The 17369-nt window shown below is 38.0% G+C and overlaps 2 protein-coding genes across 2 annotated transcripts in view; one reads left to right on the top strand and one right to left on the bottom strand.

The window, feature by feature from the left end:
• Positions 1 to 4023, bottom strand: part of LOC134743478 (phospholipase B1, membrane-associated-like) — a 36190-nt gene extending 32167 nt beyond the window's left edge. The window contains exon 1 of the mRNA XM_063676926.1: positions 3749 to 4023. Within this exon, the coding sequence (XP_063532996.1) occupies positions 3749 to 3829 (81 nt within the window). The 5' untranslated portion in view covers positions 3830 to 4023. The remainder of the gene's footprint in view (positions 1 to 3748) is intronic.
• A 10089-nt stretch (positions 4024 to 14112) lies between these two features.
• Positions 14113 to 15878, top strand: LOC134743443 (protoporphyrinogen oxidase). The gene has a single exon (XM_063676839.1). The coding sequence runs from the start codon at positions 14274 to 14276 to the stop codon at positions 15687 to 15689; it is 1416 nt and encodes a 471-aa protein (XP_063532909.1). The 5' UTR covers positions 14113 to 14273; the 3' UTR covers positions 15690 to 15878.
• Positions 15879 to 17369: the final 1491 nt, after the last annotated feature.

Here is a 17369-nt window from a genome sequence, read left to right as displayed (position 1 = left end):
TACCTCCCTAGAGATATTTTTTTGCTATTACTCGCGCTAAACCAGCGTGAAATACCACTCTTATTTATGAGTAAGTGTGATGAAAAATAGATTTCTTATACTATGAATTTCTCAAGCTCTCCACGCTTTTACACCAGTTTCATACGCAGCCATCGGTCGGAAACGCGACGACGCTCTTATACTAAAAACGCGTGGTGGCATCGAGTCGTCATAAACGCTCAATCTAGAAGTGAGTGATCTGTGTGACATCACACTGCAGTGCACTGTAGAAGTGTAGATTCTGGTAATCCAGTGACTCTAGTGACACAGGAAATTGTATGTCGTAATGATATCTTGTAGTTTTTCTCTCATCTTACTTTGTTACGTTGAAGTGACAAATATGAACCACTTAAAGACAAGGTAATAAAATACGAGAACTTAGTTATTTTAAACGTCTAACATACGTCTAGATAAAATGACCCAAACGACGAATTCTATGTAGATGGGTATTATAATATGTTATGTAGATGACCATTTTTTATAAGTTGTTTTTTTTTGTCAGATTTTGATTAAATTTTAAAAAACTAAAGACCTCAGACTAGAAGGAATAAATATAAAATATTAATTAGGGCCAACAAAAAAAATTATTTTCCGTTAAGTAACGAAAAACCATACGTTTTAGTTACTCCGAGAAATTTATTTTTTAGGACATACGGACCATACAGTGAAATTGTGCTTTATTGAGTACAAAGGGGTTACCGCGAAAACCGAAATTCGCAAATTGCGGGATCTTTCTCTTTTACTCCAATCAAGGCGTAATTAGAGTGACGGAGACAGATGCCGATTTTCGCGGTTATAGCCCCAGAATTGGGAACTCTATCTACCGATCAAATTTGACGAAAAATTGACAACAAATAAAAACAATACCAGGAAAACTTTTTAAAGAATCACTGTTTTTAGGGTTCCGTACCTAATGGCTAAAAACGGGACCCTATTACTAAGACTCCACTGTCCGTCTGTCTGTGCGTCTGTCTGTTACCAGGCTGTATCTCATGAATCGTGATAGCTAGACAGTTGACATTTTCACAGATGATGTATTTCTGTTGCCGCTATAACAACAAATACTAAAAAGTAAGGAACCCTCGGTGGGCGAGTCCGACTCGCACTTGTTCAAGGTAGGCAATGTTTGGCATGGCATGCAATATTGGCACTCGACTTAGACGAATTATCGATAAATAGCGATTACTAATTACCTAGTATTAGAAGTATGTATTAAACTATTACCTATAATTTATTTTTCAACACACTTGCTCAAAACGACGTTTTTATTCCACCGATTTTTGGCTCATAATCCTAGATATTAAATACGCGTGCTCTTTCAGTGTATTATTCCACTCGTGCTTTTTCATTATATTATCCGACTGAGTTAAGAAGGTAACTGATTGCTAATAATATGCATGGAAAGGGAGACTTCTTTAATTGGTCGGACTGGCGGGCACGGGCGCGCTCCTCGCGTCTGCGCGGTGCGCGGCCCGGTCGGCCCGCCCGCCGCGCCGCCCGCGGCCGGGGCGAGGGGCGGCCGGCAGTATGACAGATGCAACACACAATACTAACTGTTTTAACTATTAGATTAATATGAGTTTCTTTTTTTTCTCGCAAGTGTGTTGAAAAACGTCGTATGAAACGCGTGTGCATTGGTCATTACACACATCGGCTTTCTTATTGCGCGCTCGCTTACAGCTCGCGCGCACATTATCACCTCGTGTGTAATGACCAACTTATGTACTATTACCTACTAGTACTGTTGCATAAAATATAATTAATATACGGCATTTAATATTTCTATCCTATCATGCAATATAATTAATTGCAGTATTTGATCGCTTAATATAATACGTGTATTATATTACATAAAATAGCTTAATTATAGGTAATTACATAACACCTATAATGGGTCCTGGGTTCGAATCCCGGTAAGGACATATATGTGATAAGCACAGATATTTGTGCCTGAGTCATGGATGTTTTCTATGTATTTAAGTATTTATATATTATATATATCGTTGTCTGAGTACCCACAACATAAGCCTTCTTGAGCTTACCGTGGGACTTATTCAATTTGTGTAAGAATGTCCCTATAATATTTATTTATTTTATTTATTTATAACATAAACGTTAGTATTTAAGAACTAGGCACCTAGAGTTAGACCATGAAAAGTCTGCAACGATTTAGATAGCACACGCAGTGCAAGTGTTCAGGATGTTGTTGGGGCTGTCCCGTTTCTGCAGCGCATCGGGCATGTTTGCGCAAGCTCACACGGATGACTACTATGCCATAATACGCAAGAGAATTGCCTCGTTGCTCTGCAGAGTGCAGCTCAGCTCCAACCCCATCCTGACCACTGTTGCGGGCCGATACGACTCACCTATAATGCGGCATTTTGAATGTGTCATAACCGCTATTAGGTGAGTTGTAAGAATTTTATTGCTGACTGTTTTTGTTTTGTCGTTTTCTGTTTTTTGTGTTCCACTAACACTTAGTTTTTAACCTTAATTGTTACTAACCGTTATGGGCTAGTGTTGTCTTAAATAAATAAATTGAATTGAATTGTTATTTATATGTTATCATTTCATAGAAGTTTAACTTTAAAATAACGCTTGCACGGCGTGCGCTATCAAAATCGTTGCAGACTTATCTTGGTCTAACTATCTACCTTAAATAATATTAGCCAAAAGCCAACTAACATTGGTCAACTGAGCTATGGAAAATTATAATGCCGTAAGCGCCATCGACAATAAGGTCCCTTTTTATAGAAAATACCACAATTAATAATAATAATAAAAAAATAAAAAAATGTTTATTTTCTTTAACAATCTCATCATCTTAAAAATTAGTGGTTGGAACCTCCTTTAAGCTTTAAAAGCCTGTGCCAGGAAGTACCGCCCTTCCTTATCTGGAGAATATTAACAATAGTGCGTGCTACATTTATGAGTAGGTATTTATGCTAGGTAAATATTACATTAAGATTTATAAAGATGAAGCTCGTGCTGCTATTGTTTAGAATTGTGTGTTCAAGTTTCTGAACCAGTTTTTTTTTTAAATAGATTAAAATCTTGTTCATGGAGTTAATAACTTACCTAGGTAATTTCTTAGTTCACTCCGAGTTCACTGCAATAAAAATCTCTTGAAATTTTCTTGTATCAAATTTTGCGAATTTAAAAAAAAGAGTTGTCAAGAGCGTATCGGTAGAAACAAGTCATCTTCATATTGTATGCAGTGTGTCCTAATTATATCGTGTGATAAGCTAAATATGATAATTATTATATATTGTAACGATAAAAACAAATAGGAGTACCCCCTAGTGTTAGTTTCATTTGATAGCGTGACAGCGTGACGTGACGTAGTACGCATTTGCGTTGTCTCATTTTATATGGGATGTTGAACAGCGCGCCAAGCGGGACGTTTTGGAAACTCAGAATCCCAATCCCAAAATTTTCATTACAGTCATACTAAAAATTTACCGATTAAGTATAGGTAGTTTGCGTAGTATGACTACAAATTCCTTTCACATAGTAAAAGCTAGACATTAAAAACTATATGGTTTGAGCGGAAACAAATACGGACACTGGCAAACCTGTCTGTAGAAAAAGGCGCGAAATTCAAGTCACGACGCTCCTATAGGTATTTTAAATAATTGCCGCCTTTTTCTAATGAGAAATTATTTTGCTATTATAAACAATAGTTTCTCGTGTCTTAAAATACACTTACTGTATCCCGCGGGCTAACATCGCTGGTATTAAAAGCCAGTGCAGTGCACTCGCTCAGCAGCAGCAGAATTCCCAAAAACATGGCTACATCACGACACAGCACTTCAAAAACACAAAAAAATAAATTAAAACAATAACATCTTACATTTTTAAATTAAAAAAAATAAAGGTTTTGTTTGTGGACGCGGACGCTCGGGCAGCGTATGGCGGGAAAATGTTTGCGCATGCGCGCTCCGGCCAGCCGCCATGGCGCAATAGGGCCCCGGCCTCTAGCTATTTTGCCCCCGCGATGGACGTTATCAGTTATCACGTACTTAATTTAGTAGTCCTTCCTTTTGTAGGCGCCAGTAAAGAAATGTTTGTTTTCGTAACCGTATTCAATAAATCCATAAATATTTTGTTACTATAGTCTGGCTAATGAAAGTTTAACCTGAAAAAACGCGGCAATTTCAATAAATCTGTAGCAGGCGGCTCTTTGGTTTCACTACACCAATCGGTTAATAAATGCGACCTGTAGAGAACAGCCGAAAAGTCATACGTAAGCATTTTTGCCCAAGCTAAAACGGGCTTGTTTCGCTCGCGCTTCGCGCCTACTCGGCCAACAAGTACTATTATAAAGTCTACAGGTAAGTACCTAGTACCTAGTACATTGTAGGTGAGTTATTATTAGGTACGGATTATTTAATTTCTAATCTTAAAGTAATTGCAGTAAACCAAGGTCAAATCGTCCAAATACGATTATAATTTTGTAATAATTGCAAACTCAACTAGGTCAGGATAATACATACAAGGCATCTATTTGCGTGCACCAATTAGACTTTTCAGGGTTAAAGCAAAAACTTTTACGCCAATTCTTGTTGCTGAGCCATTTAGGGTCCTAGCTACATTGGTGGTTCAGTACTTACGCTATGGAGTGTTCAATTTAGCTAGAACCCTAAATAGCATAACAATCGCGGAGAGTGACTGTACAGAACAATCGACATCAACGCGCCTTTCAAGCATTATTGCTGCACTTTTTTCTGCAGGATTTTCAACTTGAGTTGGTATCTAGGTAGGTAGGTAGGTAGGTAGGTAGGTAGGTAGGTAGGTAGGTAGGAAGGTAGGTAGGTAGGTAGGTAGGTAGGTAGGTAGGTAGGTAGGTAGGTAGGTGGGTAGGTAGGTAGGTAGGTAGGTAGGTAGGTTTATTATTAATACCTCGATTATTATTAATAACTATTATTTCTCGCAGGTATTTAATTAACAAACACAATAAAATTAATTAAAACAGCAATAAACTTTTTACTTTAGGTTTGGTATTACAATAATATTTAATATTTATATGTCAAATCAATTTTCTAATATGCTTGATTATGTAAGGAATAAATTTTATTATAATTTGTTTTTTTTTCTTATTTATTTATTCTGCAAGAACCCCCTGTGAAGGTGAAGGCCTCCTCCAGTTATGACCAGTGCTCTATCTTTGGCAACATCCATCCAGTTTTTAACCTCCTATTTGGGGATGTCGGGTGCCCACCTTGTGATAGGTCTGCCGTGCTTCCTGGTTCCTGTTGGTCCTAACCATGAGGTTACTCGTAATCAATCTGGCTATGTGGCCTTCCCATCGCCATTTTAGTTTCTTTGCGTAGGAGAGCGCATCGGTAACTTTTGTTTTTTGACGCATGATGTATAGGTATTACTTTTTTTTAATACTACGTCGGTGGCAAACAAGCATACGGCCCGCCTGATGTTAATCAGTCTCCATAGCCTGCAACTCCAGGCTCTCATTTTGTGTAGTTTTCTTATTTTTAGTATTTGAAGAAACAATAATGGCATAACTAGCTATGTGGCCTGCCCATCGCCATTTTAGTTTTTGCGCGTAGGAGAGCGCATCGGTAACTTTAGTTTTTTGACGTATGAGGTATATATAGGTATTACGTATTTTGTGTATTTTTCTTATTTTTAGTATTTGAAACAATAATGGCATAACTAGCTATGTGGCCTGCCCATCGCCATTTTAGTTTTTGTGCGTAGGAGAGCGCATCGGTAACTTTTGTTTTTGACGTATGAGGTATATATAGGTATTACGTATTTTGTGTATTTTTCTTATTTTTAGTATTTGAAGAAACAATAATGGCATCGAATCATCTCTCAGACTCTTATATAAACGCTGTTATTCATCCCATAATATTTACCCAAGTGTTGGTTGTTGTATTTATCAATGTTGCTATGACTGAGCTGTTGTATTTATAGATAAATAAATGTATTGAATTGTCATTACATTAGCCCTTTGACTTGAGGCCTACTTACCGTTCAATTTTTAATTTTTCATAGAATTAAGACGCAAGTAGCAATGCATGCAATGCATTGACATTTCTTCAGCCAAAAAACGTAGTTTGACACTGACAGGTTGGTATCGTACCGCTGTCTTCTTATAAGCAATTAAGCATTGTTCGAATCGGGCCGTATGACACTTTAAATAGTAACATTGAAAGAACATTGAGTGATAATCGCTAATCTGAACGGGAACTGTCTAAGTGGAAACATTCATGAGAATTTTCTCATGAAAGTTTTCTAAAAATTTCGGGAATTTCTGCAACTTGCGCATTGCTAACACCAAGACCTTTGACATTAGCAATGTAGAGGTGAATGTAGAAACATATTAATTTATATTTTGCTATGTCTATATAATTAATTAGTTTGATATTGACCAAATTTGGAACCGGTTACTAAGGTAAACAACTGCTTAATAAGAAAGCACCTAAATTTGCAGGCATTGGATTAGTAAAAGATCAAGGACATATGTGAAACAATTTCGCAAGTTTTTAAAACATTCAATTTATATTATTTCTCAATGATTTACATTTAGCGTCCGTACCGACAGTAACATAAAATTAAAGATACCATTTAATTAAGTAGTTTAAGTAAATTGACAGGATGTAAGTAAGTACGTTTTTTATTAGATGGTTGTAAAGGAAATGCGAAGAAATCTAATTAAGCGCTTACTACTTAAAAAGTTTTACTTCGGCCGGTAGGGAAGCAAAAACATATCAATATCAATATATTATATAATCCAGTAATTTTATCTGTATATGAGAAAGTGTTCGTCAAAAGGCGTTAAATAGGTGGCGCCATAATAGCAAGACGGGCCAAATAATACTAGAGTAGAATAGAGAAGTAAAGAAGGAAAACAAAACTTACAAAAGCACAAAAAAAAAACGCTCCCACATCCACAGTCGCTGCGCGCGTCACAAGCAATGTGCATCCCGTTTTTCGACATTGGTCGACGTCCCCCCGCACCACTGTTACTAATTCTTGAATTACTTGCGTTGTAAGTTATACTACGTCGGTAGCAAACAAGCATACGGCCCGCCTGATGTTAAGCAGTCTCCATAGCCTATGTACGCCTGCAACTCCAAGCAAGGCAAGTTGCCGAGATAGTACGTGTGTACGGCACTATATGCCGTCCGTGGTTACGGGACTTCCCCCTACCTATAAATATACCTACCGGACTATCATCATCATCAAATCATATAGTTAGAGCCTGGGGTCCGTTTGACAACTAATCCTAAGAATTGACATAGGCACTAGTTTTTACGAAAGCGACTGCCATCTGACCTTCCAACCCAGAGGGGGAACTAGGCCTTGTAAGGATTAGTCCGTTTTCCTCACGATGTTTTCCTTCACCGAAAAGCGGCTGGTATATATCAAATGATATTTCGTACATAAGTTCCGAAAAACTCATTGAGATACGAGCCGGGGCTTGAACCCGCGACCTCCGGATTGAAAGTCGCACGCTCTTACCGCTAGGCCACCAGCGCTTAAACCTACCGGACTATTAAAAACTGTAATAGATGTCATATATTAAAGAAAAAGTGGCGAAGCCCTCCAGTGGCGAGGTGGCCTAGGGGTTCATGGCGTTAGCCGCGATAGCTAAAGACGCCGGTTCGAATCCGGCCTTCACCACTGGAGGGCTTCGTCACTTTTTCTTTAATATATGACATCTATTACAGTTTTTAATTTATATATAGTAGTGTGACTACTTAAAAAAAACACAAATCAAAATATTTAATAAAATAATTTGATTTGTTCCCAAACTTGTTCTACCGGACTATCATAAAAACAGATAATAGAGGTTGTGGGTTGTGGTTATTTTCCAATACAAACACGAAACATGTCTACTAAATCCTTTATGATTAACACTTCATACTAAGCACGTGCTTACGTCAATCATAAAGTTATCAAACAATGTACAGAATGCCCGCCCCGAACAAACAAACTCGTAAGTTCGACCACGTTAAGGTTTCCCGCCAAAAACTGCGTCAAGTATGCGTACTGTATGCGTTGGCATATATTGTTACTGCCAAGTGGGTGCAAAGTTATCGTGTACGGAGTTTACAAATTGCAGACGAGAAAGAAAGCTCGTAAGTCGTAACTGTCAGCACCGCCGACAAAAGATACGGTAAGATAATATGCCGCTACATGCCCACAATATATGAATTACAAACAGTATCTTTAGCCCGCTCCAGACTACGCGGCGCGAAGCCGCGAACGCGAGTGTGGAGTCGATTTAGCTGATTAGCGAACTAGACTCCACACTCACGTTCGCAATTCGCGCACGAGTGTGGAGGGCCCTTTAAAGTTTAAACTCGATTCGATTTTCTCCCATTCGAATGGGATCTAGGAGGATATAACTAAACGGAGTAGCCATTAACAGGCATTCCCCTCTGTCGAAAATAGTCGGCCAATGGTCATACACAATGTATGGACTGACGTTTATCTGACATGGCTATTTTGACGTTACGTATACATTTGACGTTCCCCATCCCCGCAAAAATTGGCAGACTTTTTTGTACAGCAAATTACAGACGTGGCGGCTCCATTTGGTTATATCCTGCTAGAATGGGGTAGATATAGTTTATCAAAGGACTGTCTCATTTCAAACATAGACAGAGAGAATCATACTATCTTTGTCTTACACTAGTACTAGCACCCAAAAGAAAGGGATGAGCATATATTTTTTGTTCTTATTTACTGACAAGATTTGCTTGACTAAATAGCTATATCTGATAGATAGACAGATGGATGGGGTCATAAATTTTGATGACCTGTCTTTGTCTAACCTATTAGTCGGTAGTGATCCTGCCTATTAAGCCGTTGGTCCTGAGTTTGAATCCCGAGGGCATTTAATTGTGTGATGAGCACTCATATTTGTTCCGGAGTCATGGGTGTTTTCTAAGTGTTTATATATAGGTATATATAACTATATAGTTGTATAACTATATAGTTGTCTGAGTATACCCGTAACAAGTACCTTCTTGAGCTTACTGTGGGGCTTAGTCAATTTGTGTAAGAACGTCCTATCATCTAAAATCACATCCGATTTGTTGCAGTCTGTAGAAGCCTTAAAGCGGCCTAATATCCATATATGTGGCACGGCTTCTCAAACGATGCTCATGCTCAGCCCAGCGTGCCCGTGCGTGCTCCAAGACTATGCTCTGATAAGTGCTCCGAGCAAGAACTTTGAGATGCAACAGTTCCCACTCAGTCTGAAACCATCGACACTAGAAGTTGAAGATTCGCGCAGTCATGTACCTTGCCATTTCTTTAGCCCTTTGATCGCCGCCTATCGAGTGGCGTAGCTAGGCGTGGGCGAAGTGGGCCGTCGCCCACGGCCTCGCGCCCCAAGGGGGGCCTCGCGCGAGGCCCCTTCGGGCACAGTGAAAGAAAGGCCTCGCAGATGCGATTTCGCCCACGGCTAGATTAGTTCACGCTACGCCAGTGCCTATCGTGTGCGGTGCGTGATCGTGAACCATGGAATGCACGAAGGTTTTGATAGGGCTGGACTGCAGTCGCGGTCGTCAGACGTCTTTGGCAAATAAGAAGTATTATTCAGGACACTCGTCCCGTCGTTATTATCCTGCCCCTCGTAACCAGCAATATAGCAGAAAGTTCAGCGAAGGGATAGATCTGATAACCCCTTAAGTCAAAATACTGGTTTTGTATATTCATTTATATTGTTAACTTGTTGCATCACTGTCATAGAGCCCTGTGCCCTGTGACATGGTGTCATGGATAATTTTACTCCATGGTCCAAAATTTGCGTTACGCACATTGTAATCATTACGTAACTATTGATAGATCTATTGTTTTTAGTATTAGCATATGTTAAATTATTGTTTGTATTGATGCATTGCCAACTCAAATGGAAGCTCTTTGGCCATTTGTGTCGTTCTAAAGTAAAAGGTACCACATTGACGCTAACCATAAGGATGAAATTTGCTTGCATCTCTATACGAATAACCCGTCAGAGCGTCATTGTGGTAAGCGACTATGTGGTACCTTTACTTGAAAACGACACATTTATTTTGATAGATAGTGTCGAGAAATCAGTTGTTATCGGGCAAGTTTATCTAACATGGAGACTTTATAAAGGAGCAAAATCTCTAATGTATGAAAAGTGTCCATCAAAAAACAGTAATGTCATACTCATGTCCCAGAGCCCCTACCTAGCGCCACCTATTTACAGCTGAAAGCTGGTAATTTTTGCAATAGTTCTGCCATAAGAGATTGTCGTCCTTTCTATACCGTCCATTATCTAAGTAAGGTAAAGGTTTGTCTAAGTAAGTTTATCTATAAATAGGGTAAGTTGAGTCTAAGGTCTAGATGAGTCTGTCTGTCTGTCTCATCTCAAAGGTCTTGCTCGGAGCACTTCAGAGCACAGTCTTGAAGTGCGGGTACCCTGGGCTGGGCTGGGCATCGTTTGGGGAGCCGTGCCACATGGATATTAGGCGTCTGAGCCGCTTAAAGGCTTCTACATTTTAAAACTAAATATTCGCATCTGCTAAAAGGTAATATTACGCGAAACTCTCGGCGCCACTTTTTTTTCTCTTTATTTAAGAGCTCTGAGGGTCTATCACAAAACAAAAAAATCGAAATTTCGTTATCTAACATCTCTGTCACTCTTGCATGTTCGAGCGATAAAGAAGCAGATAGCGAAATTTCGAATTCGGGTTTCCCGCTAGGTTCTCTGCAAACATACCGCCTTGGTGCAATCAATGTCATATTTTATTATCTTTGAAAACTTGACAAGAAACTGTTAAAGGCACAGTATGTATAAGTTACTCTATGGTTTACTAAAAAGGCTAGTGCTGCACTCTGGTGGCAGAACATTGCAGTAAATACCCCTTATAGCCTCAGTCTGTTTACTTACGAATACACTTAGTAATCCAATCACATTATCTAATGCTTCTCATAAACTCTGGAACAAAATTACAAACCTGCACTTTATAATTTAGCATTGCTAAGGAACGCATTAAATATAGGTTATATGGGTTAGGCTAGTAATTATGTGAAAGATAATTTGCAGATGACTGTAGCAGTCTAGTCGCTACATTATAGAGTGTAGGGTCATGAGTGTCATGACGATGTTTGTGCGGATTATATTTCGCACTTGTGTATTGTAAGACTAAATAATATAAAATTTATAAACTGAAATAGATATCCCAGGTAGCAGTGACGTCATCGTCAGCGACGTCATAATGAAGTCAATTATACGTCATAATGTCGTAACGGACGTCATAATGACGTATAAATTCCACCTGGGATCATACACTAATAGCGGAAGCCGCTCGACCCCAATTTCAAAGGAATACCGCAAATCGATGTACAGGTTAGCCGTTTGGCACACGCATACTAGAGGTCGAAACAAAATTTTTGACCCGCAGTTCCTAAAAAAATTTCGCTGCCCCCCCCCCCCCCAGAAGAAAGAGGTATTTCCCGTTCGATATATGGATATTACGTATCATTTTATGATTAATATGTACCGTATCTGCAGTATAGTTCCATAAGTCTCGTGAAATAGGTATTGAAGTAGAACTGTGTCACTTTGTAAAATTGAAAAATTAAAAAAAAAATGTTAATGATATTAATTTCAAAATTGCTTTCTTGTAATATGATGAAATGAGGATATCACGTATCATTTGTGGTATATTGTACAAAAAAAAATCAGCCATATCGTGTCTGGAGGAGCCCAAACTTGGTATGTTTCGAAAATTCTTTTTGTTTTAATTTAAAAAAATGCCCGAAATGTAATGATGTGATATATTTTTAGAATCGCCTCAAAAAGCCGTTTCGTATGATACCACATACGATAGGTTTTGGATTTTTTTTTCCATACAAAAAAAATAATGTTTTACCACTCCCCCCTCCCAGCGAAATTTTTTTTAGGAACTGCGGGTCAAAAAATTTGTTTTGGCCTCTAGCATGTGTCTGCCAAACGCCTAACCTGTACATCGATTTGCGGTATTTTTATACGAACGGGTTAGACTATAAAGAAAAAGTGACCAAGTCCACCGGTGGCCGAGGCGGGAATCGAACCCGTGCCGGGTGGTCTAGTGGTCAGGACGTTTACCGCGTAAGCTGAAGATGCGGGTTCGATTCCCGCATCGGCGTAGTAACTATGCCTCGGCCACCGGTGGACTTGGTCACTTTTTCGTTAGTGTATGATATCTATTTCAGTTTATAAATTTTATTTCCTTTAGTCTTACAATCCAGAACAGGAGGTACCTAACTTAGCATTTCCTAAATTAGACGAAAACCTATCAACATTGTGCAGTAATTAATGGTGACTTAATGGTTGTGCAACACGTTACCGCACTAGAAAGCCCTACACCTAACGCAGTCAAATCGGCGCGTGCGTCGGTCTGGCGAATTAGGAGGGAACTGGGTACTAATGGGGGTTCTAGACGGGTGTTGCATTATAATCTGCTTTCCGGATGTAGGGGTATTATAATACCACTTATATATCGGTAATCTACATTCCTATGAAGATATATCCTTTTTGGTTCCTAGAGTTAGACCAAGAAAAGTCTGCAACGATTTTGATGGCACACGCAGTGCAAGTGTTATTTTAAACGTCAAACTTCTATAAAATTATGACGTATTTTAAATAACACTTGCACTGCGTATGCTATCAAAATCGTTGCAGATTTTTCATGAAAAATCCAAAATTTGCCACTGAAATTTGAAATTTGTGGGAAATAGAGTTGATTTTGCGTTGTTTGAAAATTTAACGAAACAAAGCCAAAGCGACTGGTTCTAATTGAATATGATTTAAATTTTATAGAACTGAAGAAGTTAGGACCTTGGGCCTCAGGTTATAATATGACACCACCTATACCTATAGGTACCTATACGTATACTACGTCGCATGCGGCGCTCAGAGGATGTCAGAGCGAGCAACGATAACTGAGGCCCTACCGCGAAAATTTAAATGAAAATCGAGATTTCATTACCTACCTCTCTATCCTTTGAATATGCAAGAGCGATAGAGAAGCAGATAACGAAATTCGATGTTCGTTTTTCACGGACGCTCTCAGAGTTTGTCATCTTTTTCAGTCTCACGAACCCGCCGGCACAATGAAGGTGAAGAAGCTCCCATGTACAATAGAACTTACGCTCTTATTTTAAAACGACATGCTTAAGAGGGGTCACACTTAATAATTATTACTATAGTTGGTCAAAGCAAATTGGCAGTAAATAAGAACAAAAAAAACTATACTCATCCTTTTCTTTTGGGTGCTAGTACTATTGTAAGATAAAGATAGTATGATTCTCTCTGTCTATGTTTGAAACGAGATATTCCTTTGACAAAGTATAAAGAGCCAATACTGTACCTAATCGCGAATATCACAGCTATTCCACAGAAAACACTGTCATATGATTCACTCAAATGTATGAAACAGAACATTTTTTGTGTTTTCGGGTTGGCCCCATAGTAAAAGTTGTGGAGTATGACCATCAACACATTCACCTCTTAAAATATGGTCACACATAACAAAATTACCCTGTATTTATTTAGAGTACTGATCGTAACCACAGTTTTAGCATAATATATTAGTATGTGTGCCTTCAATCATGATGCATTGGCGAAATTAGGCGTCGACACAATACTAATAGGGCTTTCTAAATGCTTGTTGCGTGCGAATGAGTTTGAACAATGGCTCGAACCACAGGATCTAATGAGGTCTTTATATTGTTATGCACGACGACCGTTACGTATTGTTGTTAAAATACTAAATGAAAGGATTTTTTTCGTACACTTAATTGAAACGCATTACAACTCACTCCATTTCAAAGAAATTGCCAAACACGTCGTCTTAACCTATTCAGTATGGTTTGTATCTCTTAATAAATCACATTTGATACACAGGTAGCGTGTAGCTACCTACACGCTACCTTACGGAAACTTATTATTCTTACGGAAAGTTACTGTTAGTAAATGTATCACATTTGATACATGGATAGCATATGGGTTTGAAAGGGTTAAAATATTAATTTCAACTCGGGTAACACTAAAAACATTTTTCAGTTTTCAGCTGTCAAAGTCAAATTGACAGTTAACAAACAAATTATCTCATATTTACGATTGCAAAACAAATGCGATAGAAAAATTATCAAAGAAATTAGAAACATATTTACCGTTTGAATGGACCCAAAAGATACGTACGTTTCGACTTGTTAATTCGTATAAGAATCTTATAACAAACATGGCAGCAATTCTCGGCGGCGGTCTCGGAGGTCTCTCCACGGGTTATTACCTTCTTAAAAACAATTTACTCACTTCCAATGCTCTGAAGTTGTACCTATTAGAAGCCAGTAATAGCTGCGGCGGCTGGATCAAATCCATCAAGACAAAAGACTACGTTTTCGAGCAGGGACCGCGGACTATACGCCCCAAAGGCACCACCGGTTTAAACACTTTAAACATGATTCAAGACCTAGGTCTGAGCGAGCACATTTCTCCTATCACCCCCGAACACCCTGCTGCTAAGAATAGAATGATCTATGTGAACCACAGCCTGCATTTGCTGCCTTCGAGTCTAAAAAGTGTTTTCCAAACTAAGCAACCATTCTCGAAACCTTTAATCTACGCCGCATTTACCGATTTAAAACAAAAGCCTAAGAAAGAAATGAAAGACGATTCTATTTACAACTTTGCTGAGAGAAGATTTGGTAGAGAGATAGCAGACTATGCTATTTCTCCAATGATTTGTGGCATATGTGCTGGGGATGCCAAAGAGATATCTGTAAAGTTCTTAATGAAAACCCTTTTTGAATGGGAACAGAGCTATGGCGGTGTTCTAAAGGGGTTCATGAAGACTATGTTCAAACCTAGCAGCGAGGATATTTTAGAATTGAGTGAGCTAGCAAAGCGAGCTCAGGAAGAAAAATGGAATGTTTACACAATAAAGGGAGGCCTGGAGACTTTTCCATCAGCTCTCCACAACCATCTCAAGACAAATAATGTGGATATCCAAATGAACAGCAAAATAGAGGAACTAGAGTTTGTTGATTCCAGTACTGTGGTGATTAAGAATGCTTCTGGTGAACAGCTAAAAGCTAATCATGTTTATTCCTCAATTCCTTCGCATTGTTTAGCCAAATTAGTTGAAAAACAACACCCACAGCTAGCTGACAGTCTAAATGAGATACCATTTGTCACAGTGGGTATAGTGAACTTGTTTTTCGCAACTCAGCAGCCTATAACACCGGCGTTTGGGTTCCTTGTGCCTCCTATAGAAAACTCTCCGATATTAGGAGTAGTTTTTGATTCATGTTGCATCCCGGACCAGAACGGTACAGTTCTTACCGTGATGCTGGGTGGCAAATGGTTTAAGGAGAAATTTGGAGACAATGTGACAGAGCAAGAACTTCTAAGAATAGCCATGAAGGAAATTCAAAGCATTCTTAATATAAAGGAACAACCAACAGATTCACATATAAATATTCTAAAAAATTGCATTCCACAGTATGTTATAGGGCACTATGAGAGAGTGGATGGTATCCGGAAGTACATAAGAGACCATAACCTCCCTATTTCCATTGTCGGGAGCAGTTATGATGGAGTTGGCATTAATGATGTAATCTTTTCAGCCAAAAAGCAGGCGGAGGGATGTGATTAAAAATATAAATAATTTTATAATATTGGAATTGGGTGTAAATTAATGTGTAGGTAAATGGTGAAATTGTCTTCCAAAATGAACTACACAAACTATTTAATTTAATATGTTTAAGTTTTTTTACTGCAGAAAGTTATATGATGACGATGAATGAATGAGTACCCTTGTTAAAATAATGACAGTTTATATATAATTCAAGATGTATTATTTTTCGATACAAAAAAAACTTGATATTATAAACAAGTTTGGGAACAAATCAAATTATTGTAGTAAATATTTTGGTTTGTGTTTTTTAAGTAGTCACACTACTATATATAAATTAAAAACTGTAATAGATGTCATATATTAAAGAAAAAGTGACGAAGCCCTCCAGTGGTGAAGGCCGGATTCGAACCGGCGTCTTTAGCTATCGCGGCTAACGCCATGAACCCCTAGGCCACCCCGCCACGCCACGCGCCGGGCCGGGCGGGCGGTGGTGGCGGGGTGGCCTAGGGGTTCATGGCGTTAGCCGCGATAGCTAAAGACGCCGGTTCGAATCCGGCCTTCACCACTGGAGGGCTTCGTCACTTTTTCTTTAATATATGACATCTATTACAGTTTTTAATTGATATTATAAATTGATTTGGATATAAAAGCAATACAACATTGTTTTATTTTATTAAGGGTACCTTTGTTTCATCTTAAATGTATGCATTATGAAATTTATGAAATTCCTTTTTATCGTGTGTCAATATCATAGTTATGTCAATGATTTAATGAAGTTTTTCATAAACTGAAATAGATGTCACATAATTAAAAAAAAAGTGAAGAAGCCCTCCAGTGGTCCAGTGGTGGCAGAGGTTCGAATCCGGCCTTCACCACTGGAGGGCTTTGTCACTTTTTCTTTAATATATGACATATATTTCCGGTCATAATTTATATATAGTAGTGTGACTACTTAAAAAATACAGATCAAAATATAAAATAAAAGAATGTGATTTGTTCCCAAAGTTGTGTGAAGTTTTTCATTTTCAATTTTGTACAAATTATTTGGGAAAAAAATACATAGATACAGATGCAAAACATTTTAATTGGTTACAGTTAACTAGTACAATGTTGTCTGTATTTACTGGTGCATATAAAATGTTATAAAGCTATACATTTATATTGATTACAATACTCTGCAGTGTAATAAAAATAAATTGCATATTGCACTTAAGTACTTGCTATAACTAGGATTTTAAAAACTACGAGAACTGCTCCTTAAGCTTAATATAACTGTGTTATCACAAACTTTCATATAATATGGTTATCTATTATCTGCCAACTTTTTTTAGAAATAAAAGAATTGTAAAACTAAATAGTATGATCTTAAATGTATTTAACTAATTTCCTATGGTTAACTGTCCAAAATATAAATTTTCATTCATTTCTTCCAAATTTCGGGTTCCAATATCTCTCCTGACCTTTGCACAAACTTTTTGAAACTTTCACATACAAAGTTATGATAACACATCTTCGAAACTTAAAAATACATTTTATAAACCTATAAAAATAAATAATTTACGAACTAAATTATCTCATACACTTAGCTTTTGACGTAAGAATGGAATTTCGTGAGTAATTTCATTTTGTTAACAAGAATATACATATTTAGGCACACGATTTGTTTGCCTACAAACTATCATAGTAGGATATGTTACT

The sequence above is a fragment of the Cydia strobilella genome, chromosome 8, assembly GCF_947568885.1.
Source record: "Cydia strobilella chromosome 8, ilCydStro3.1, whole genome shotgun sequence".
NCBI classification, from domain to species: Eukaryota; Metazoa; Arthropoda; class Insecta; order Lepidoptera; family Tortricidae; genus Cydia; species Cydia strobilella.
Note: the sequence above shows the minus strand (reverse complement) of the source record. Positions and strands in the feature narration are given on the sequence as shown.

Bases quoted from the DNA above. Each gene is read 5' to 3' on its own strand.
- LOC134743443 (XM_063676839.1), top strand. From the start codon at position 14,274: ATGGCAGCAATTCTCGGCGGCGGTCTCGGAGGTCTCTCCACGGGTTAT.